This window comes from Melanaphis sacchari, unplaced genomic scaffold (genome assembly GCF_002803265.2).
Source record: "Melanaphis sacchari strain LSU unplaced genomic scaffold, SCAv2.0 Contig32_pilon_pilon, whole genome shotgun sequence".
Classification (NCBI taxonomy): Eukaryota; Metazoa; Arthropoda; class Insecta; order Hemiptera; family Aphididae; genus Melanaphis; species Melanaphis sacchari.
The window spans coordinates 1,666,535-1,693,640 of NW_020271199.1; the positions used below are offsets into that span (position 1 = coordinate 1,666,535).

Consider the following 27,106-nt stretch of genomic DNA (forward strand, 5'->3'; position numbering starts at 1 on the left):
GCAATATTGTTATCCAATCAAAGTATTAATTAAGAATTTAGTAATATTACTTTTATGAAGACAGTTATTCTCAGTGGATTAATTACAATTTATTAATACATGCGTACAATTTTACTGATAGTGCCGCATAGTTTCATTCAATTAAAAATTAAAATAACAATAAATTGAAAATTGTATAGAAATATGGATCTAATCTAACACGTTGGCTATGTCAAAGCACAATCGTACTTTAAAGTATAAAATGATAATATTAACTGGATTAACTTTTCTGTGACTAGAAACCATAAGATTAAATTTAAAACGGTAAAATAATTTATTAAAATAGTTTTATTAATAAATTTATGACACAGTACATTTATTTTATGATCAGTTTATTTTACAGAACTTTTGTTAGAACAATTGTCTCTGAACAATTAATCCTATAATCACAAAAATAAAAAATAATAAAATCATAGAATTTAAATGTCTTAAACTGGGTGATTATGTGTAACGAAAAAATTTCATCTCTATACATAACATAAACATATTATGTAATAAATAAAAAGAAAAATTTTACGAGTAGTTATAACTTTTGGTTTTATATACATGCGTAATCTTACAATACTGACATAATATTATTATTCATATACGCATACGTCTTAAATACAAGTTTGTTCTCAGGAAATAAACAGTTTTATCCAACTCGAAATAAAATTGAATCTTTCAACTTTGACTGAGTCCGATCTCGGTGAATAAATATATTACCATGTATATTATACATAAAATAAATTTCCGCTTTATATATAAACTTACTCTATTTGTACACTGTATACACAATACAAGTTTCAGTCTTGTAAATTCGGTGGAGTAGACTATGCCAGTTTTGGTATTTATATGTATATTATATGCTTTGTGTTTTATTTTTTAAACAGCAGTAAGCATCTTCAAACTGACCATTTTGTCGCTAAATTTATTGCTCGTATGTTTTTAACTTTTTATGACATGGCGCATTCGTTTGACAAAAAACATTCGTTTTCTTTTGAAAGCATAAAAATATATACTTTCTGCACGCGTGTGTGTGTGTTTATTGTATAATAGCCAAACGACGTTGTTTATTTGACCGACTGCGTGAACTGTCGTCTGCGTTCTTTCTTGGTTTCGCAGCTGTGGCGGCTGACCTGTCAACTTAGTGAATTGAGTCGTAAATATGTGTTTTTGTCATACCGTTGGCACTATAAAATATGTCCACGTATCTGAAATACGTATTTACTGCAAAGTGGTCCGAACGCGTATATCATCAATTACCATAACATAATATTATATTATATCACTGTATCATAATATGGTGTGTATAATATTATGTGGGCGTTAGATTAGAATGATTAGATACATGGAGTGTTAAAAGGAAATTTTCTTTTTTTGAAAATTATTATTAAGTTTAGGACACTATATACGAGTAGTAATAATATTATAACAGTCATGTGACCATGTAATTCGATATCCGATTTTAATTAGTTATAGCTAATCTTCGATTAACTCGTATGAACTGTGTTTTATTTACAGTTTTCAAGAACAACGAAGGTTGGTTTAAAAAATATTACTCATTATTATTTTAAGATTTATGTTTCTACACAGTGAAAAGACGTTGCGTAGGTTAACTATATAAAAACTATAATTGCTGGTTCACGAACCACTTCTGGATAATAATGATAATAATATTATATCGAGCGATCTTATAAGTCGTATTTTTAGACGACTCTGTGTGTGGAGTTTGTTAAGGACACAACTATACATTTGGTAGTATATATGATACAATATTATTACAAATGCCGTTCTTGCCGGCCGGAACCGCACGTCACAGCGCCGCAGTAGTCGGAAATTTGCAAACCAGAAACCGAATTATTGTCGTATATTATAAACTATCATAATAATCATAATAATAATAATAATAATTATTATTATTATTCGTGTGCACTATAAACGCTATCCGTTGCCGATTTATAATGTAAACGTATTAATGACACGCGGTGTATGCCGTCGTATATATATATATGTAGCACCACTAACAGTAGTGTATGTTATTGGAGTTGTAGAAAGTATATTTGTATGTCAAGTGATAGTAGTTGTGCTAATAATACGATTCACTGAATGCATTATTATCCCCCATTCCATATAATATACGTACCGTCGGTTATCACCAATAGTCGTCCACGTATGGTGCTGGCTTAAGGTCGAAGTTTTGATGGGGAGGCAAAATAATAATGAAAATAGTGTCCTTTCTACTCACGTCGCATAGGCAACCCTTTGGCCCTGTCTCGGTTAGGCCGGAAGCTGAACAATACGTAACGCGTTATAATATTTTGTATAGTAAATGTTCCCAAATAGCGTTTAATATATTGCATAATAAATTTATTTATATATACTTTGTATATAAATTGTGTACACATTAAATTTAAAGAATAAAACGTATACCCAACGAAACGATTTATTTGTATATACATATACATATTATATACCTAATCTTACCTAACCTTAAACGTTAACCGTCGGATTTATTCGCTAAACAGGGCCGTGCTCGGAATTTGTTCGCAGGTAGTAATATGAAATATACGTCACAAAATGAGTGAAACAAACGATATATTATATTTGTGCCGTAAAAATATTAATAAAAAAATATAAATCATTAAAATATGTTTATTTATACTTCGTAAATAGCATAAACATTGCTCGTCGCATAAAATGTGGTGTTTTGTTCTGTACGAGAGACATTATTATTATTATTATTATTATTTTTAGTAAAATATTTATATGGACTAGATCGTGAGAGATTGTCATCGTTTTACTGTAGAAATCAATTACCGTTGCACATACAAATGGAATTTAACTCTCCGAACGGGTCGATTGTTATATGCGATAACAATGGAGAGCACACAATGATAATACGTACTATAGTGTTATAATAAAAATAGTTTACATACAAATAAATATATAATATTGTTACTAAAATCTCAACAAAAAATTAAACAAGACAGTGCATGCAATTTATGTCCATGTGAAATTTGTTTTAAACATTTTTCACAAATTAATTTAAGTGAAATGAAAATTTATATTGAATGTGTTATAAACATATTTTGTACTTCTGTATAGTACCTACAAGATTGACCGATAAAAATAAATATAATTCAACTAATACACATGGCCTATGCTCTGTTATCCAAAATTCTAACTATTAAAATGTTTATGGTAAATTATGAAAAACATTGTTGGAACCTTTTCCAGACCAATATTAGGTCAATTATAAATATCAGCAACGGATATAATATTAGTTTTCTATAAAATATGTTATTTTAGTAATAAAAGTTGCAGTGATATTAACACCTAAGGATTGAATACGTGATTTAGAGTTTTCTGTTGAGAAAGTATTCTTTGGCGTCTATAGCCGAGGTAATCGGGATAGCTTCACATATTATTCACTGTATTATACAAAAGTGAATTAACAATACATTTTCATACTTCAACGATAACTTTAAACTTAATCTTATTTCACAAGTTCTCGTTCCGATCTTACATTTATTTTATGCGTCTGCAGTCATAAAACATTGAATGATTATTATAATTATATTCAATACACAATAATCAGTAAAAACCCTTTTACCTCATAAACTATAACATTTTTATCAAACATCCATTATTAAAATAAAGACTCTGATTCATTTCCAGACGTCTTATTTTATTGCACATCTCCGAAAACAATAATAATAATCTGAGGAACACCTTATATATTTAAGATCTTAAGCACTAAATTGTTATGCATAATGTATAATGCTCTATATCTAGTGATATAAATCTTTGTTTATCTTAGACAAAATTTATGGTGGATTATTGAGAGCTATAAAACTCGTTGTGGTTCCTTTTTACTTAAACTTTGAGAACTTACGAATAAAATACAATTATATCTATCAGTATTCAGTACTCGTATTAGATTATTAAATTAAAATTTGAAAAAAATGTATAATCGTTAGGTAGTTAAAAGAGCATTATTTCCTGGCATTTAAAATTTAAAAACACATCTACAGAGTACAGAATAAATTAATTACATCGATTTTATAACTTAAATGTGATATAGTTTAAAGTATAAAAGAATTTTTAGATTATAATGGGTATAATTTTTTTTTTTTTTTGAGTGTTAGGTACAATTGTAAAAAAAATATATATATATTTATATATTTATATATATATATTTTGTTTGTTTTTTTAATTACTGAATAAAAAATAATATACTCAAAAGTTTATGTAATACGTTTTCGTTCAAAAAACACAAAAAAAAAAATACATTTTGGGATGCTTTTATCATTTTTTTTTTTTATTTATATGTTTTCTGTACTATTCAGTTATCACGTAACAACCCAAAAATAGCAATAATACAGGATGTGGTCCTATAATGCAATAAAATACTTAGGTGGTGAGACGTCTTACTAAGTAATCCCCCCAAAAAAAAAATACAAGAAAGTATGAAAAGAATCATAGCATTAATGATTGAATTTCATTCAGTTGTTATACATCTGGCATATCTTAGATAAACCGAAGTATTTATTTTAAAAAAAGGCTAATAATTACCTTTAGTAGGTATACCAAAACGATGTGTTGTCTACGTGTTTAATATTCTTAAATATTGTGTTTATTTATCGGTTTAATAAAAAAAATCTATGTTCCAAAACTAATTTTTGTTTTCATGTTTCAGCTATGACGTGAGGACGGATCCTGTGAAATCAGTAGCACCCAACCCCAAGACACCGAACGGTCCACAGCAAAAGTCAGCCGCAGCCGTGAGCCCCCATCGGCATGATGACAAGACGTTGAACGACCGGGCTTACTTTCGCGTCACTTCGCAACCGGCCGCGCTAATCGTGCAGGACATTGGCGACAAGGACGCAGCCATATACAAGTGTCGGGTCGATTTCAAAAAGTCACCCACCCGAAACTCCAATGTCAATTTGACTGTTATACGTGAGTAACGTTATTGTAATTATATTATTGTAAGAGTAGGTGATATTCAAGTACAGTTCCCATTAGATATTTTTGTTTAATAGTTTTGTGAAATCGTATAGGTACATTGGTGGCATATTAAATTTTTCTTCTAATGTTTAAATTAATTATACAAATGAACAATAAACATGTTGAAACGATCTATTTAAAATAATAATTGTTACTTTGTTTGTTTTATCATAAAATAATTTTATTCTACTGAATTACACAGATAAAATATACATAAAAGTATTAATTTTTATAAATACATCCTTTGCTAAAAATATTGGACATTTTAAAAATCATTGTAATACTAACTTATTGATAATAATATGATGTAGCATAATAAATGTTTTCTTTCTCAAACCCATTTGCAGCATAGATAAAATGCATTCATATAACATTGTAATTTATGATTTTTGAGTAATCTTCGAATAAAATCACTCATTACAAAAATTATAGATAATTTATGATATTTATAAATCGATGTCATACACTCATAAATATTAACTTTGAATATTTTTATATTAAGTTAATTACTCTAACGTAGAAAAAAAATGATTTAGGATGAATGCGTTTTATCTATGTTACACACGAACCAGAAAAAAAATAAACAATACGCTACCGTTGCGCTTGGTTAAATTACCTCTAATAATTTTAGAAGTTAAATGTTAGGGTTTTAACTACCAAATACACCTATGTATTTCGCCTGTAAAATAATATATCCCAATCATTGCATATTTACAAGAAGTAGAAGGTTATCGTTTATCGTTTCAATTTTTAAATGGTAATTTCCGTAAACTAATTTTTATTTATTTATTTTTCTAATATAAAAAGGGGAGAAAACGAGTATGTATGACGTCTAAGACGACAGCATCATACAAACGACTTTATTCATTTATTTGGTGTCGCCGGAGAATAAAATTCTTGTTCAGCTACACTACCGATTTCCATAATAATGGTTTATATTGTACTAAATAATAATAGAAATACTAATATTATATTCGGTATCCATAAAATCGCTTTTTCAATTTGTATACGCTTCAAAAACATAAGTGGTAGTTGAGCATAACAGTTATATTAAAATTTCCCAATACTTAAGAGATAATCAAAAAATAAATAGGTAGAAATAATTACTCCCTGTTTTGCAGTTGGCTTATTATTTTATCAGGATTAAATTATATTACAAGTTGAATCAATAGATTTTTATTTTTTAAGATATATTTTTTTTTTACATTTCTAATTAATTTTCAAATGAAGAACGAGATAATTGGTTTAGCTGAAGGAGAAAGCTTGAAGGGGGCTAAGTCATCCAAACTATAGAATAAATCACCTCTCAACAGTTTATTATATATTATACTATGTATATTTAAATGTCCCGAAGGTACATTTTATTTTTGTGAATTATAAATATAATGAAAAAATAGAACTGAGGATATCCCATTCAAAAAAGTTTGCCAAGCTTTGTTTACAAATGAACGATCGTGACACTCAAGTATAAAAATAATAAAAAAACCACTTATCAATTAATTTCATAAAATATAATGTGAAATATTATATGTCTACATGTATAAAATATAAATAAAATGAAAATATTTATGACATATTATAAATTTGTGAATCAACTGTATTATCTAATATGCAGTGTACTCTCGATTATTCGTGATCTCCTGAGGAACCGTGTACATAATAATATGTTAATATGTCCATACAAAAAAATTATAATATTTCTTTGCATAATACATCTATCATTACGGTTCCACAAATCGGTCTAATTGGGTAGCAATAACCGATAACTTCTATGATGCGGGTTGTACGATAATCGCATTCGATCATTATTCATGCCTAGCACACGTGCGGTACCGCTGCGTTATTGTAATTTCTATTTGAATAAGATCGACCATTACACACACGTCTCCTTCGCCATACATTAACATGCATTTCCTCTAAGTGCTTTATAACGGTACAAGGTTTATTTTTTTTTTTTTCAATAATATAGTTGTTGAAATTTTTAATTGAATTTAGTGTATTGACCGCGGGATTCGCTTATCTGTGGATACCACGAGACCCTATTCCACCGATAATCAAAAGTAAACAGTTTACTCATTTTAATACTAAATAATATTGTGTTACTATTTTTTAAATTTTGTTAAAATAAAAAAAAAAAAACCCTAAAATTCACTCTGTTGTATAGAACATAAGTAACTATAGGTGTCGATTATCGGAGTATACCTACATCATCATCGAGTTTTCCAAGTAACGCATATCTGAAGTTTGAATTCAATAATGAATTAGTATAATATAATATAGAATACAAAACTATTCTTTTCAGGGAAGGTCTGTGAAATTATACACTATGCATATTAAATATATCGTGATTTTTCTCATAATATAAATTTAAAAGCTTTTATAACAAAATATTATTATTGTCTTAAATATTCTTAATTTCTATGAAAAAAACTACGAGGAACCTTGAATTAAATTGTCAAGCTATTATATACACAAGCAAAAACTGTATTATACATACATTAAGTCCAATAAAACTAAAAAGATCAAACATTTAAAAATTATAATAAATAGAAATGCTGAAATATTTTTTTTTTTTTGATTTTAACCTTATCTTTAAAAATATCATTTTAAATATTTTTTGAAAATTTAAAATCTATAGTTACTCGTTTTTAAAGTACTACAATAATACAAAAGATAATGTTGCATAATTCTTTACATACTTTCTTATTTATTTTTGCTGATCATTTAAAATAGTACAAGGTATTTTGTCTGTGTAAATATTTCCAGAAACATTTTTTTTTTTTTTTATTTGTTCCCATTACTCTGAACAGTTCTTTGACATTTCTTTTTTTGACACCCAATGTAGAAACTAGATCTAATTTGCTACCTAAAACCTTTTACAATGTAAAAAAAAGAGCAATTTTGAATAATATGCTTCTAGAAACACACATACACACACTAAATATATTTATGTATATACATTATACAATTATAATTAAAAATACACATCGTTGTAAAATTAATATATTAATTATTATACAAAGATGGTACTAATTATCAAAATCTTTCAAGTTATTTTAAATTTTATTTTGACAAAAATTATCAAAAGTAAAATATAAATAAAATATATGTTTGGTTTATTCTTATTTTTAATCATGTTCATTAAGTACCAAACCTGGTTAAGTGAGGTTCTCAATGGTTCCATGTCGCTTTTTAATATTTAAAAACTGTTGTGTATATTTTGTCATAGGTTCTGACGTATGGTATACCATAATAAAACGTATTATCTTATAGTAAGCGTCACTGTTGCGACTAAAAATTTAACACCGTTAAAGTTCGTCGATTTTTGTATAGTTCGACTTGTCAGTCATTTTGTCGTTAGATCTGAATTTTTGGTTGTATTTATCTGCACAGTCATATTAACTTTTTCACCCTATTCCGATATCATTACCACACCATTTAAGTGTAATTGAGGATTTTTATTTCAAAATATTTTCTCAGCGTAGTACACGACCGCACGTCACACATCACTCCACTGTTGATCTGTCTACAGTGAAACAATTTAACATGACGGCGATGATTCCGTCAATCTTCAGTCTTTTCGTTTAATTTGTTCGCGGAAAAGTGAAAATACGAATTTAAAACCGTTGTGATAGGTGCAGGATAAATATTTTATGTCAAATTACTCTATTGTCATTAAAACTTTCGTATAATATTAAAATGTATTTTATTTCTTTTATTATACATTTTTGCTCGCTTTACGTTTAGAATGAGACAAAAATTTAATGTTTCAAAATCTTGTTGAATTTATTTCAATAATAATGTAATAATGATGACAATCATAATAAATTATCAAACTTTTGCTTCGTTAAAAATATTTTTCAAACTGAAATTTGACAAAAGGTATAATACATTTTAATACTTAGACTAAAAATTGTATACCTAATATTTTTAAAATAAATGTTTCATAAGCAATTTTATTGTAAAAAAAAATTAAAAAAACAGAATGGTAAAGCAAAATGCTCCGGGTTTATAATAAATAATTACCAATCACCGCTATATAGACATTATTGGAATATACTAAAAGAATTAAAAATAGTAAAAGTAAACAAAAATTTAAACATTTATCCCAACAGTGTTATTATCTATATGACTGTATAGTTTGTAGTAGATGAAAAAAAAAATCGAAAAAAAATATTAAAAACTAAAATTGCTATAAAAAAAAAAAACAAAAAAAATACATATTATACGTTATATTATTTGAAGAATTTATGAAAAAAAAAACAATAATAACAAAGTATTTGTGATGTTAGACAAATTATAAATGTATATAAAATATACTTACCAACCAAAATGGTATGTCTTACATTTTTTTTTTTTTATTATTATAATTTAAAAGGCAAAAATGAAAATGTATTACAATTCTCATTAATTTAAAATTAGAATTCTGTGAAAAAATGAGTATTTGGATATTTACAAAACACTATAGTTATATTTTATATAAAACAACAATATCACCGTTTATTGTCACTATAGAACATTTTTTTTTTATACAATATTCTAAACTTTTTATCGTTTGAATGACAGCATATACTTTTTGCTTCTATATTCCAGAGAAAACAAAAGTAATGGAAGTATTTAATTAGCCATTATTTCGAAATTAGATTTGTAATAAATTAAAAAAGTAAAATAAATTTTAAAGCATAATTAATTTGCACAGATTTAATGACATACAACAATTGTTCACCTCTAAAAAAAAAAAAAACGTCTTGACGACAACAACTATAACTCTGATAAATTAAATGGCGTTTTATCAATACATTAAATAATATATTACATCCACCCTACAAAATCATATTGTTGTTAACAACATTTTGTTGGCACCTAAACGTAATAGACGTTTCAGATTTTTTATCACTTATTAATAATGAATACTCATTGAGATCATCCGACGTTCTATTACACTATGCTACTGTTGAACTCTGTTGAACGGTTGAATAAATGAATTTAATGTATTTACTCATTAGGTACCGAAGTACATAGGTACCCGTATAATAATATGTTTCGAGACGCTGACGTCGGCGGGTCGCTGCAACGTTATTTAATGCAAATTTCCGCCGGAACTATAACAACACCCACACACCCACACACTCTCACCCACACTTACTCACACATACTTATATATATATATATACCAGTACATATCCTATTTAATTCTCGAGCGAAATGCGATTACATTGCCGGGCTTGCGCGATTATGCAGCGCGTCTACGAGTAAATATTGGTCGCAAGAATTCCCCTGTCGTACGATTTGTGTATGAGCAGAACGATCGGGCCGGGGAACGAGACGCGTCTAAAATATGCAAAAGATACTACTCGGCCGTGATTCGCGTGGCGGAGGACGACGGAAACGCAAACGTCCGCAAACAATCCGAACACGGAGACCCGCTCAGTCAGCGACGCTCCGGCATGCGTCACGAGTGCGGCGTGTCTGTCGGTATGATATTATAAATTATTATTATTGTAGTTTGCTGATAATAATTTATACAGCCGGCCTTCGTTTTCGATGCGACTACGTATTATTGTTGCGTATAATCATATTGCCCGTACATAATTCCAGATAACATAATCCTATTTGGGTGTATATACACATATATTATTACGATATTATATATGACTTTCGTCGTTGTCTCGACCCTAATTGTGTGTGAGTAGGGGGTGGGGAGGTATGGTTGCGCGTCGTCTGCTACTAAATATTTTCATTTGAACGCGTATCAAACACGTCATACGAAAACCTAAAAACCCTCTATATGATATTGTGAACTGTTACTTACAGACCGGAACGTCGTCATTGTTTTCGAATTAAAACGATTTCAGCTTATATTTGATTTTGATCAATTTTCTATATTATGTTATTTCAATGTATTTCTTTAGGTTTGAAATATTACCCGCGCATTACTGACTCGTTGTGTTTCAATAAAATTAAATTGTATTAAAAAATAAATACACAGTGGAAAATTCCAAGTTAAAAAAAAAAAATAAGTAAGAAAAAATAAAATTACCATACTACGTTTTCTTTTGGCAATTATAAAATATTTTTAGGAAAATCAATTGTTTATGTTATATGTATTTGTTCTGAAAATAAATTGGTTTTGACACCTCACGATAGTCCATTGTTTTGGTTTCAGAATTCAATTATTTCAGTTTTATTATTAAAATATTTTCAGTGGAGTTAATTTATATTTATACGAAACATTTTCGAAATACTAACAAACCAATGTTCAACCACCATTTGCATTTATCAGTAATTATAAATTTTGATTGAGAATAAATAAATAAATTAATAAATTATATGTGTATATATTTATGGAAAAAACTATTACGTTTTTGTATTATTATAACTGTGTAAATGATTTTTTAAAAACTTAGAAAGTGAAGTAATTCTTGAGAACCTATAATATTCCATGAAATATATTTACAATATTTAGTTAATCATTTCTGTAAACAATTATGTATATTAAATTCTTTCACTACAAAAAAGTTCTATGTAGGTTTAAACACATTAAAAACACATCGATAGAATTATATTGTTTTTGAATGTAATCCACAATATAATGCAACAATCCAAAAATATTTTGTTTAGATTTTTAAATTTGAACTTTTGTTGGTTCTAAAAATAAGCGTTCCATATTAATGTTTTTCGAATATAAAGCCAGCGACGGTATCATTGTCTTTCTCGTTGGCGCCCACTGCGACCGTACATTAACACACACAAAATAATATAGAAAATACAACAAGAGTAAACGAATAATGGAAGATATTATTATTATTTTTATTTTCTCGCTGCCTTATTTTTTTTTATATAATCGATTAGAATAACGCATCTACTCGTAGTATCTTATCCAGCAACCTGTATAAAATTCCAACCATTGACGAGTTCAAAAGTTATTTTATTTTCTTATAATATTGTTATTTGTTACTACATACATAATATAAATAATATATGTATTTATAAAAGGTTTTTAATTTAAAGTTATGCACAGAATACAGGTTTATATAGACTAAATGAGTTACTTTTCAATATAACTGAGCTAGGTACTTAAAAAGTTAATATTTTTCTGAGAATTTCAAAATATAGAAATCGAATTTCAAACAAGTGCTTAATAAATTAAAATTAATTATGATTGTTTTAAAGTTTTGAAGAGTGAAGTGAAGTTGAAAATATTGGTCCAATGCTCCATTCAAGCAAACATTAAACACTTATAACTAATTAATTATTGGTTTAAAATGAAATTTGTATAAATAAAAATACTTAAAAGAATATTCTGCTTTGGAATATGAAATTAAAAATGTCAATCAAAACAGTTAAATACTAAAACAAAATAGTAAATTATTTAATTTAATTTAGTTTTTTTTATTATTGGATAAGTCGAAATTTTTATATTTGAATGTTCATTAAACGAGATAGTAACCGAACTTACGACGCATCGCAAGTCGTAAATCCCTATGGCGAAATCAGCGGTATATGACGCGCCTGGAGTGGTGGATAATATTTACTACTTTGACTCGCGGGATGATGAAATTATAAACGCATTATCTACATGGCTTATTGATTACATATGAATGGACTTTATCCCTGGAGAGGGAATTTCGAAGGAAATGTCGCTGTGTGAATTTGACAAACTTAAAGGGAGGACATTATGTACGGTACTCGTCTTTCTTGACGAGATGGTTTGATGATTTCGGGATTGAGTGCGGTTTAAGCCTCTGGCTGATCGTGTTTCCTACCCATTTATTATTATACTACATGCTATAACAATATTGGAGTTAAACGGGGTAGCGCTGCAGGCGAACGCACGCGATATTTTCCAATCGTTTTTCCATCTGAAAGTCCGAGTAAGTGTCCACAACCGCGACCTTTGTCATGCGTCTTGCTCCAAGTCTTGTGATCAAATACCGTGATGCAGCATGACCGGAAGTGCACCCGTGGGCTTTATTCTCCGCTCTTCTGTGGCAATGACGTCATGCCCAGCATTTCACCATCACCGTTCACAATATCTTTGTTACCTATTATACCTACTATAAAATAGAATATAGCGACCTAACCACGTATAATATAAATAATATTGTAATCTACTAAGTGGTCAAATCGATCGAAATATAATCAATTAATATCTCTCTGGTAAAAATCAAAAATATTTTCCGTATATGCACTGTCATAATTTATTCTGGAGTAATAAATAATATTAACGTAATAAATATAATATACTCGTATACGTTAATTATTAATTGCACTTTCATTTGCGATATTATTTCATAGTTATTTGAAATTCAGTTTAAAAAACATATATTATAAAAATTTACTATAGATTAAAGAATATGTTGTATTATATTTTCAGTTTATCGTAAGCACCTATATCAGCTTACTCAGAATAATCAATTCTATGGTTGTTAACAAAAACAACAATTCATAATTTACATTTTAATTTAAATGCAATAGATTTTTTTTTTTTTTTATTACTATTACTATAATAATCAACTTATCATATTTTGATCAAATGAGAAATACTCAACAGTAAAATTGTAATTTTTAATTAGTTTTTTTACCCTACATATTTATTAACAATGATTAATATTTTTGTTAAAGTTTATAAAAATCTACTTAGGTACCTATTTCATTAAAAGTATAATTAATTCAAGTTTTTAATTTATTCTGTAATATCATTATAATGAAGTAATAATTAAAAATGTTGACATGTATCTTATGATCTTAAAAATAAATTCATAATATTCCTAATTTACATATTATTTAATAATTGATTACACTTCATAAATATTTTATATATATGCGTATACATCAATAGTTATTATTTTAAGGTATTTCTAAATAATATTATGTTTGTTTAAGTTATATTTATGTTATAAAGATATATTATTAGAGATCAGTAAATATATTTAATTTTGTAAACCAGAATATTATAAATAATATAATATTGTAAAGATATCCAACAAAAAATTATGTAAAGAATTCATTGTACTTAATATAAATAATAAAGTAATAAAATATGAGATAAAAACTAGATATAAAGCTATCAACTTCTCCTTAAAATGGCCTTAAAAATAAGATTTCGATTTTGTTGGGATTCTGATACATAATTTAATATGATGTGGCCAATATGCCCCTATCGATGTTCAATAAATACATTACTTCTGGTTTTTTTTCATGAATACGATGCAACAAAATATGTATATACTATTCTCGAGTACATCATATACATTGTAAATGATTTTTCTTATTTAACTGTTTAATTTTCGCTGTTTTAACAACTTCTGAATTTATTTATTTATTATTTTATTGTGTATATTAATTAAAAAATGTTACAAACAAGATAAAACCTGAGTTTTCACACGAGTTTTAAACTCAGTGAATCCTAATAATTTAATTTTTTTCTGATATTAAAAATATAAGATAGTTTTTTAATATTTAAACGCCCATGCCTAATTACGTAGCTAAATCGTCTATACATTGCGCCGTCTCACTCAACCTTGTTCAAGTTGAATAATAATATAATTACTTGTTTATACAGCTTTAATAATAATTGTCTGAAATACTATTTGAACAATAATAATATATTCCTCGCAGAATTAAGTAAAAAACGATAACGCACCAATTTTGGCGCATACGATTATTTCTCTCTTAAATATAAATTTTAATTGACCATTAGCGAGGTCCAAAGCACATCGTTAAGTCACCGCAAACATTACAGTCGATCCTATACTACTGCAATGATATTATTACTATTATCATCAGTATTATAGCCACTCTATAAAAGCATTGGATATGATAATACTATTATATAATATAACGTGCATGCTTTAGCGTTTATATGCGCATACATTAAATCCAATAAATACGTGTTGACGGCGGCCGTTTCTCAGAGGATAAAATGTAAAAATAATAAAAACTTGACGTTACCATAATATTATTTGTATTGTCTGTTGCGAACGTAGTTTCCGATATTAGTGCAGACACTCGACGCTGGGACCCAAATAACAATTATTGTAATTCACCGAGAACCGGGGTTACGTTAAAATATTTCAACCGAACATTTCACTAAAACTCTGTTAACGTTCTAAAACCATTTAGATCAGACCCACGGTATCGCAGAAATTTTAGCATTTTGATTAAACGTTATGAAACCGATCCAAGGTGGATTTGTATTTATGACATAAACACGGCCTATTATTATAACCATTAACAATATTTGTATTGCACTTACTTAATAATATTTGTAATTTATTTCAAACAGATAATATTTTACTATCATCAAATTCGTTGTGTGAACATCGCATGTTAACTTTTAAATTATATAAAACTACGATAATATGAATATGCTGTATTGGGGCTGGTTCGAAATTTGTTTAAATATAAAATGTTATGTTCGTCGTATATAATACACGTGATTTAATTTGAAGCTCACGTAGATAATAAATTTTAAAAAAATTAACGATAAATCTAAAGACATAAAATGTATATGATACGTAATGTTACGGTATCTGTTTCGTTCTTATATGTATTTATACTATATTTTATGAGTACATTTTATCATATTTTAGAAAATAGAAATAAAAGTTTTCATATAACTTAGATCTGTATCTGCTCTTATGCAAATATTTTTAGAATACATGCAAAATTATAATGTCATTTACTTTGATAGCAATTTTAGATAAAGTTTATTTGGTTTTTTAGTATATATTTAAATACAATTCAACTGTCAAAAATGTTAGTAGTAATGGTACTCTTACAATTCATAAAATACAAGATTTATAACTAAAGATACCATTAAATAATATTGTGTACTGCATAATAGTAACAATGTGTCAATAATATACATAATCATACAAATAAAATGCAGTCTTTAGAATTATTATTCACATTCTATATAATTATATGTAAATAATAATATTTCAAACACCATTATCACCTGCTGCAGAAAAACAAAGTGATGTTAGTTTTTTTCTACTCATGATCAAAGCACTGCATTTTATAGGTTCTGAATAGAGCTGCGATGAATACATTCGTTTTACAATGATGATGAGTGTTTCTTTGCCCTGCGTTACCATTAGGATCAGTAAAAATGCTTCAATCTTCAACTATGAAGTAGGTTTCTGGTAGAAAATTAATTGAAATAGAGCATCAGGAAGTCAAAAGTAAACAATTTATGAATATTTATTATTTACACAATACCATTAAATGTTGAGTAAATATATTTTATCATTTTATTTTGATTCAAAAGTAAATAACCGACCTACTTGAAATATTCTCCAAATATTTGCATTTTAACGACACTATAATTTTCAAAATGTTTTAGCTTTTTAAGCTTTTTTCGTTTTAAATTTTCTATTGTTTTTCTATAAATCTGAATAACATTTTTCTTCTCAGTTAAAGTACTTGAAAATACTATACAAATCTCCTCACACATTTTAATAAATGTAATATATAATAATGAATTTATAAATATAAACAATATTTAGGTACAATTTTTACTTTTAAAATGTTTGAAGTTTATATTTTAATAAAATTGGTTATTTAAACAAAAAAACAACAGTTTTTTTTTTTTTTCAAAGATCTTAGTAGTTATTTTGTTGTATTAAAAAAAAAAAAAATTATCTTTGAGACTTGAAACTATTTGCTATTACATAGTATTAGATATAAACGAGTTTAAATCATATATATATATATATATTTTTTTTTTTTTTTTAATATAACAGTAAAATTTATACATAATGCAATTTAGTTTTGGCTAATATTTTCTTTCCATAAAACGAAGTGAATATAAAATCATGGATATATAAATATTATGCGATAACATACAATTAATCTAAATGTTTTAAAAATGTTACAAGGAAGATAAAACATAAATATATTAATAAAATGCATAAATGTTTTAAGTCTTTTTACATATTTATTTTTAAGCTAACTAAAAAATAATTTGCTTAGGTTGGTTAAATGTGTCGTGAGTATAGTTATTCGGTGCACGCCCATGTACATTAAATTTTGAGTTACGGCGTGGTACATCAACTTCTCACTACAATAGGTATTGTCTCCGTTTCAATTCTGGTTTTTTTTTTTTTTTTTTTTAATAATTGATTGACAAGTTCCCCCGTCTTGGTTTTTATTAACAGTCGTATTTTTATCAAGAAAAGCCGTTTAAATAAACTCGCCCAAAAATCCTATCAGATTAGGTAGTTTATTTAACCACAGTTATTTCAATGACTGTAAATTATACTGCCATATACTTTAATATAAAGGTTATATTATTATATTAGGTTGAAGATATAGTAACGGCTTTTATGTTGAAATTGATTACTTTGGGTAGGGCTTGCTTACACTTTAGAAAATGCACAGGAAGATTAAACAAAATATCCAAACATCATATTGTCAGTGTTTTTTTATTTCTAATATTATTTTTATTTGTAAGTTAAAAGTTTGGTTAAACAATGTATTTGGTTATATATGTCCAAACAATTGTTATTCAGTAAATTAAGGAGATATTAATTATTCTAATATTATATAATTTAACTAATATTAATTTTAAATTAAGTAATTAAGTTAATAGGTAATTAAAGTGGTTTTTTTTTTCAAACTTGTACTGTATTTTAGGTTTTACATAGTTATGATTATAATTATATTATGTAGCTGCAATGCAGTGGTTTTACGTCTTTTTAAAAACACATTAAATTCTGATTCTGAAGTAAGAACATTTCAGTATTACTTGTGGATAAATACATTTGTAAGTTATCGATTAATATCATATTATTTTTAAGTTTGAGCTCAATGTTTTGCATTCACATTTAAAAAGTATACATGGCATATCATCAATTATTATATAAAAATAGCGTTTAACATTATTATTGTGTATTTTTATATAAATAAAAGCTTTATAAATAATAAAGTTTGTGGACAACTGTATAGGTACCCACAAAAAACATTACTAAAATGATTAATCGTATAAATAAATAAAGTTTTTTTGTAAAATACCCTTACCAGAAAAAAAAAATTAACTTCAAAAGTTCATTAAAACTGTTGTTAGCATTTTACCTACTTAATAAATAAATAAAAGATTTTTTAAATAATTAAATTCCTACCTATATTATGGTTATGTATATATGGTGTTTATTTTCAAATTCATTGTAATATTACAGTTGATTAAATATCATTCAAATTTAATTAATAACTTAAGTTAATTATACAGATACATTTTATAACTCCAATAGAAATCTACTATTCATTTTTTATAAATTATGTTTTTAATTATGCATTTTTTTAAATTTTGTTTAAAATACATATGTATAATATATTAAATTAAATTGAAACACTTTATTAATAAAGTAATTAATAAATATGAATTGTAACTGGTAATTTATTTTTAAATTACTGACCATTCTTAGCACTCCTCTAATATTACCTTTATCTATAATATTGTAATTTACACAACTCTAACTTTGACTCTGTACATATAACTTTATAAACACATGTTACATATTATTGTCGTTTATTAAATATCGGATCGTTAAGTATCTTATAATAATTATATTTTTACAGAATTTATTTTACAACATTAAAATATTTAAATTATAATAGTAATATTTTAAAACAAATCTCTCTTTACTTTACCTGAACATGATAAGTCTATAGTTCATTAAATAAAATAATAATTAAGAACGGTAATAAAGATTAAACAAAAAAGTAATATTCTACATAATGTTAAAATAATAACAATATTAATAATTAAATTAATAAATCTTATTATAAAATTATATCGGTCGATTAAGAATAAAATTACGCGTTTTATCGGTCATGTACCTAGAAATTAAATTCATCCGTTAGATCTTGGATAAGGATAATTTAGAAGTATGTGTCAATTTTCTTTACGAAACAATCGTATTGAATCTAAACTCTTTTAATTATACAAGGTAGATTGTTTTATTTTTATTATTTTTTTTTTTTCATAAGTGGTTGATATTAAAGTTTTAATTATGTTGAATGTTTATACAAAACAATTATGAACATTTTTTTTTTTTTTTTTTTAACGATTTTAGATATTTGTTGATATTTAAAAGCTATAGAGTATAGACTATAAAAACGTGAAACTTTTCTTCAATAAGTTAGACCAATATAATAATTTTCACTATAAAATTTTTAAAACAGTTAAACTAATGTTAAACTATTAGTGCATCAGACAATTTTACATTATTTTACGGTATTTTATAACGATAAATTATTAACGATATTTCAGTAAACATTTATTTCAAACTATCAAATTTAAAAAAAAAAAAAAAAAATGAAAATAAACGAGATACTTAAATTAATTTATTAAATAGAATGATGCATCAATAACCTTAGAAACGTTCAATCGTCTCCTTAGCTTAGAACCGTTTTATTATTTGGTCAAGTTATGGCGTGTGATTTATCACAAAATTTTATTTCACAGTAAGCTAATAAACTAATCAATGATTAGATACATTTAAACATACTATACAGGAAAGCCGATTTCTATTTTTTGTTTACCAAGAGTTTCAAATTGAGAATTTTTGGCTAGAGTCGTTTTCGATGGATTTGACCTTATGGCCGGGTAAGGCATATATTCGGTCGAAGCCGTACGCTCCTCCTCCAATGTAACGTACACATTGTTTTTTTTTTCTTTTTGCCCCGTTTCTCTTTCTCTTTCTTTATCTTACTCGGTTTTCAAACCCGTGTGTAAAACCTCATCGGTATTTTACGACCCGGTGAAAAAGGTTTAAAATAAAATACCGTTACCGAGTGAAAACTCGTTTCGGGCTAAGCCGTAGATTTTCCATTTACCTCTATCGGTAGAGATAATTGTTTTTCCCCTGCTTTCGATCGTTTGCGCGCGCCTGAGTCTAAAATTTATGGACTCGAAAAGTGTGGCTGCGAAAACCCAACAAAATTAGAAGAAATATATTATGTATATCTATAAGCTTGGATATACCAAATTTTGGCTGAACAGGTATGATATTGCGCGAGCCCTAAGGTATTCAGTGAGACCGCCGTTGCATCGACCAGATTCGCATTTATCATCCGCCAGACAGCGTGTGTGTGTTTGTGTCCAAGTAGGTTTACAAGGTGCGTGTTTTATTTTGTCTTTACTATGTTCACATCACTCATGTATACCGTCAATCTTTCTTTTCTCTCGTTCGTTTTCAGACAGGTATTTTTTCCCACTCTCTATTCTCGAAATCTTAAACGCTATCGACGTTACCACTAATCGTGCAACAATAGTTAGTTTGACGGGCGTCTTTCCAAAATCCTATTAAAAAATGTGTAATACACTCATCTGTGTACGAAAAGCTCTGCGAAACCGAAAAATATCTCTGAACGAGTAAATCAAAATTAAAATGTAGTAAGGAAAACCTCGATTCTGATACACCAGCGATATAAAATCACTAGATTACTTTTAACTGTATTTTATTCTAAAAAACACATAATTTCTGTAGAATTCTGTTGATTAAATAAACATAACATGACGTTTATGCAGCATACAACTAATGCTGTCCAACTATTTTAAAGTGATAATTCCTTTTTATTATAAAGTTTATGAATTTATAGACGTATTATATTACATATTATATAATATATTTATCATCATTAATTTTAGGTAGAATAATATAGCATGACTCACTGTACGATACTTACACAGTTACGCGTTAATATATGAGTTTAAAGGTAATTCATCCCGTTGGAGCCCATACTACATGTATAACTCATTCCTACACCCCATACGCACACACACGTACTCGCCAATCGAGGGCAGCTGTGGCGTCGATCGTTTTCGACTTCCTCTTTTCGCGCTAACGCCGCACCGCTCGTAAAAAAAAATAAATAAAAAAAAAAATACAAAATACAAAAAAATACAAAACAATAATAATAAAAAAAAAAAAAACGGTGGCGCCCCGAAAACGAGCCGAAATATCCTCGCCGGCAGCGGTGGTATGTGCGCTCGCCACTGCACCGCCGGCCTCGTTCGGATAAACAATATTTATAACGTCGGTTGTTTGAAAGTCGAATCAAAAGAACATTTTCCCGACGCATCTCCGGCTGTAAACCAGTACACTACACCACATTATATACATGTACACTCGAACGCTTTTGGAATATGAAAAACTGCCAGGCGATAAAACATTTATGGGTGACGTAGTGTTTTTGTTGTTGTTGCTGTTGTTGGTTTTTTTTTTTTTCCGTTAGATTTATTCTCGAGTGTAACTTTGTAAACTACTGTTATCGGTCGGTCGGTCATATATTATATACACATCACTGTTGACCACGCACGCAAGATGCCACCACACGTACGATCCGTCTTTTAAAAAAGAGAATAAAATTTATATTTTCCGACGAGAATTCGACACAAAAATGTATATCACGCCGTGCACGTATACGCTGTTCGTTTAAATCTAGTATAGATTGTCATTAATGTTTAAACACGGACGTTATGAGATTTCTCGGAAACATGCTCGTCTCATACGCTCCCGAAATACTAAATAAAGCATTATTCACAATATGCATAATTTAGGTCTATATATTATTATGTACTGTATGTTTTGATGTTGGTACCGTACTCTATTCTAATTAGATATTTAATAAAGTATGCGTTGTATATTGTCGTGTTGTTGACAGTGATAAAACATAGTATATTATGTTTTAATCGCTCTTACGTACATTATATACGTATATATCATGTTTACATAGTAGTCAAAAGTTACCGTTCATTAATTGCATTTATTTGTGTGTGATCACGAACATTTTTATCAATAAGTCATTTTAACCGAAGAGATGCCTTGAAAGCTACGTAGTATTACGACCATAATCTTTTGGACTTGTCTAGCGAAGGTGCTATTACCAAGCACATACCTCAGCGCTAAACCAATTATTTGACAAACGAGCTGTATTGCAACAAAAAGGCTTATTTTTTTCTGTTTATAAGTGCTCAAATAGTTTTAAGCTTATAAATATTTACATTTTTCTAATATTGATTTAACAAAAAAAATCAAGCTTACTATTGTGAATGTAATAAATTAAAATTTTGTTTATACATACGCAAAAAATAGCTTAGTTCGTTAAACTAATAATACAAAAAAAAAAAAAAAAATGAAATAAACAATAATTTGAAACTAAAAATTGGCATGGTACATATATGTGAATTTAATATTATATGAGATATTATAATTTAATTAAAAAGGTGTCATTAAACCGAAATTAATAATTTAAGATTTATAATAAAATATACTAAAAAGGAATTAATTGATTATAATTCTACTGGCTGGATGAAATATAAGGTATTTCTCAAATAAAAACAAAATACTTATTTCAAATATATTTATTTTTTTTTTATGATCATGATAAAAATGAGTTTTTAACTTACGTAGGATTAGACCCAGTATTAAAAAAAGTTTTTTATTTCACTCTATTAAATTTAATTTCAAAATAACAAATGGTTCAAAAAGTTTATTCTTACCAAACATTGAACGCCACAATCGCATTTAATCGTGAATCCCAAGTTGTCCGTGTTATCGAATATTAGGCTGCTATAATGTACGTGAAAATTACAATCAAATCGTAGATTAATACTTATACGCTTATATTTATTTTCATGATTATATGTTATATTAGATTAAACACCGAGTTTTATATTACCTCATATTTTTACTTAGAACAGAATCGACAGACATTTAATGAATGTCAATTAATGCTTATAAACACTGGGTTTGGGTTAATTTTACAAGGAATAAATACTAATTAATTACAATATGTTATTAACGATTTGTGTGTCACAAATTTGTGTTTACAGTACCCCCGGACCGGCTGAGCGTGCTGAACGAAAAAGGTGATCACATACCACATTATATACTTGGGCCGTACAAGGAAGGTGTGACGGTCGATATCACGTGCATCGCAAGTGGAGGTAATTAATTATAATTTTGAATCGATATTCATACACATAGTTAGGACGACGGTTGTGCGGAATCATGTAAAATATCCGACGAATTACTAACGTTCGTCCGACACTTTTGATTAACCACACCACGGGCGTACGACAACGATTTTACGAACAAAAAAATCGACTCTCCTATTGATATTTGTGTTTAAAATCAATAATAAAAATATGAATATTGTTTTGAAACAGTACACGACTTTCCTCTGAATTCCGGTGAAGGTTGTATGACAACAACAACGGATGACAATATGTGTGTACTGTGTAGTCTATATTTACCTATTTGGTCGTGTTTTTAATAGCCAGAAGATGGAAGGCTTAAAATATTAATATAGTATTCACAAGGTATCAGGGGAAAACAAGAACTCAGTACTCTGCTCATAAAAAAAAAAAAGAAAAAAATGTAGACATATTAAAAATATATTATATATTAATAAAAAAACCAAATCCCTGAAGACATCTTTCCCCTCGTAACCATCACTTTACTTTTTACAATAGTGCATGATATTATAATTATAATAATATTGTATTGTTTTATTTATACATGGTTATTGGCGCATAGTAATATTAGTACTATTTTAGATAGAATAATATAAATATTTCACTTAACCAAAACCACAAAAATTACTATAAAACTAGTTTGACGTAAAAATATTTTTCACAGAGCTCATAACTCGTTCTCTTTATAAATTACATATATAAGTATAAAAAAACTTAATCATCACATGCACAGTTACAGTGTAGAATTTTGTGAATATTATTTTCTGTATTTTTCTATTTAAGCTATTCTCATTACATTGTTGCATTTATTTATTTAAATTTCACGTCTATTAACTCTACAATAAAATCCACTGATAAAGTATTGTTCAGATATTAATAATATCATGTATAGGTTGATTTATGAGGTATTATTGTTTGTGTTCTAATATATCTTGTTTTCTATCGTCAAAAAATAATATTTTTGTTCAAAAGACATTAATATTTTTTAGTCGAAAATTACGGGGTAACGTCTAATTCCATTTGTTGTTTTTCAAAAGGTGTTATCACTGCTTTTTACGATGATTAACTTCAGTAAAATTTATAGAAGAGTCATGAAAACTTGCATATCAGAAAAATGTCAAGTTTACTTTTGTAGTTAAGGTGAAACTAAATAATAAACGTATTTATAAAATTTGCCGTGAATGGTTAAAACCCATCTAGGTATTTTTCTTATTTAATAAAACATTTAATTTAATCTATATAACATATTAGTAGTATGAATTACAAAATGTAATGTTAAAATTTGTATAATATTGACTTAACTTCTCCCTTTCCTTTTCCTGTCATTGTATAGAAGAAAATATATTTTTATTTGACATTTTTTTTCGTACATGCTTAGCTGTCACACGTTGTTAATGTACGTTCCCTCCTACAAAATATTATTAAGTGTACATACTAGTAGCGCGAATTACAGTGAAAACCTTGTTAGCCTAATCGAATAAATTAAAATTTTCATGAATATTATATTTATATCACCAATGAACACATTGAACTCGTAACACAATTCAATCTTATATTCTGTGCACGTAAGTCGACGTCATTGCTGCACCTCCAGGTCCCTAATAATTAGGAGAAACACGTTTTTATAATTACGTGTCATAATAATTATTATTATTAACCGTTTTAAGCCAACGAGCGACAAAAAAAAAAATATTTGTTGATAATATATAAATAATTATAACCATAGCACGTCAGAAACATCCACGGAACCATATTTTTATTAACGCACAATGTTGAAATAGGCTACCGGTTGTTGAAATTTAAAAATATTTTATACACCACCATTATAATATTATATTTATCTATTATCAGTTGTTATCATAGTACGCGTAGGACAATACTATAATATATATGTTATATAGTCGTGTTGAAATAACTCGAAAACATTCACTTTATTTTTAGCCATTGAAGTGTTTATAAGTTATATTTGATATATTTATTTAACTCGAAATAGTGTTAGTTAAATTTATTTGTATTCCTATTAAAATTAGAGTTATTCAGTTTTCACTGTTTATTTTTATATTACCTATGGAACGTGGTAAAGTTCTACATTCTTAATCTCGTGTCAAATTTTTTTTTTGATAAAGGAATTGTATTTTATAAATAAATGTTTGTATTTAAAAGGTAAAAAGTTGATGTAGACCTTTTTATTGGTGATACGTTAAAACAATTATTTATTTTATTTTATACTTAAATAAATTCTTGTTTAACCATAATATTGAGTCATGATTAATTTATGACCAAAGTTTTAATATATTAATCATTTCCGAATTCACACGTTTAGTATTTTATCACTATACTCGAAAATATCAAAATAATCGCACCTGTTTTAAATCAATTTTAGAAAGGCAATTAATTTATTTAGTTTAATTGTATTATATTATTCTTCATTTTTCATTAAATACTATTCTGAAATTATATATCTTCCTAATGTACTTATTACTTTTGATAACGTTCTTGTATGTCCATCTAGTTTTTGAAGTTTTAAATTTATAGGGTTAATTTTACTAATTTGCATCAAGTATTATTATATTTTCGATTTCATTATTATAATTATTATTATTAACATTATTTATCCAACTATTCTCTGAAATGAATTATAGTTATCGAAATTATGATGAGCTATTGAACTTACTTGCTGTTTTCGAAGTTAGGCAACAACATACAATCGTAAATATTGGTTTATTTTTTTTCATATATAGTCTTCTCAATCATTGATTTTCAAAGTTCAAACGGTCTTTTCAGATAATCCACTGCTTTTAGCATAATTAGAACTTGATAAAGTCGGGCAAAGTTAAATTAAAGTCTCAATCAGTTGCAAAATGTTTGAACTACGTGAACTCCCTACCACCACAAGAATAATTGTCAACCATTCTACAGTTCTTGGGTAACTACTGTTGTCATTAGTTATATTATTGACTCATTAATTTTGTTTTTAAAACTTGAAGTTTATAACCATCTAAAATTATAATCTATAACAACACGATGCGTATCATACGATTGGTTTTTAAGCTGTTTGAACTGACTTTTTCAAAGTCAAATAATACACTTTATGTGTAAATGAATTCGCTTTACAATAATTTATCAAATTTTATATAAATCTTGAAACTATTTATAATACAACATTAATCCAAACACTATTTTAAATTTTTTTTTATACCAATATGGTTATAATTTGTTCTTCAAAAAGTATTCCATCAACAAATATAAGTGTGAAAAAAAATATCTGTAGAAAGAAAAATATTAGAAACGTATGTATTTTTCTAAAAAAAAAAAATAAGGAATATAAAGAATAACATAAATCTGTTTTTGAATAAATCTACTGCATCGTTATCAGTCATTAGTTATTGTCAAAAAATAATAAATGATAAATTATTAAAAGGACATGTTCATTCTCTGCAGTCCCTAAAGTTGTATACAGTTATCATGGATATACTAATTTCAGCACATATATTACATTTCTTACACACTCATAATAATATTATAGTACTCTTCGATGTATTATGCTGTACTTATAAGTTAACTATCAGGAAAGAACATAAAATAGTTATGTTTTTAAGTTGTATATTTCCATTTACAATTTTAAAACGTTAAATAATGTAAATATTTTGTTATAGAAAAAATAATAATATTCTATGCAACCAAAAAAATAACTTTTAACCTGCACATGTACCGAGGTTTTTTATTCAGAATTTCGTGGTTCCATTTTTGATAATCATATTATTTAATATATATATTAATTATATTACATAAATAATGTTTGCAAAATCAATATTTTATATATTTAAACAACTGCCCAAGTACACGAATCAAATCAATCAAATAGCTACGAGAAAAATATTAGTATACAAGGCTATATATAATAAAAAAACTGAACATTAATATTTTAATAACAACCTTAAATATAGTATTTTTAAATCGAAGACATATTATCGTATATTATCATACAATGTATTTTTTTATTTATTTTAATATTGAAAAATCAATTTAATACAATACGAAATCGTTATCGATTAAATATTTTATCAGTTTTCATATACCTGA

At 27.0% G+C, this 27,106-nt stretch overlaps 1 protein-coding gene across 1 annotated transcript in view; it reads left to right on the top strand.

The window, feature by feature from the left end:
• Positions 1–27,106, top strand: part of LOC112596579 (nephrin-like) — a gene marked incomplete in the record, with an annotated part of 408,876 nt that overhangs the window by 265,440 nt on the left and 116,330 nt on the right. Inside the window, 2 exon segments of the mRNA XM_025342339.1 lie at positions 4,721–4,986; positions 22,880–22,993. Of these exon segments, the coding sequence (XP_025198124.1) occupies positions 4,721–4,986; positions 22,880–22,993 (380 nt within the window).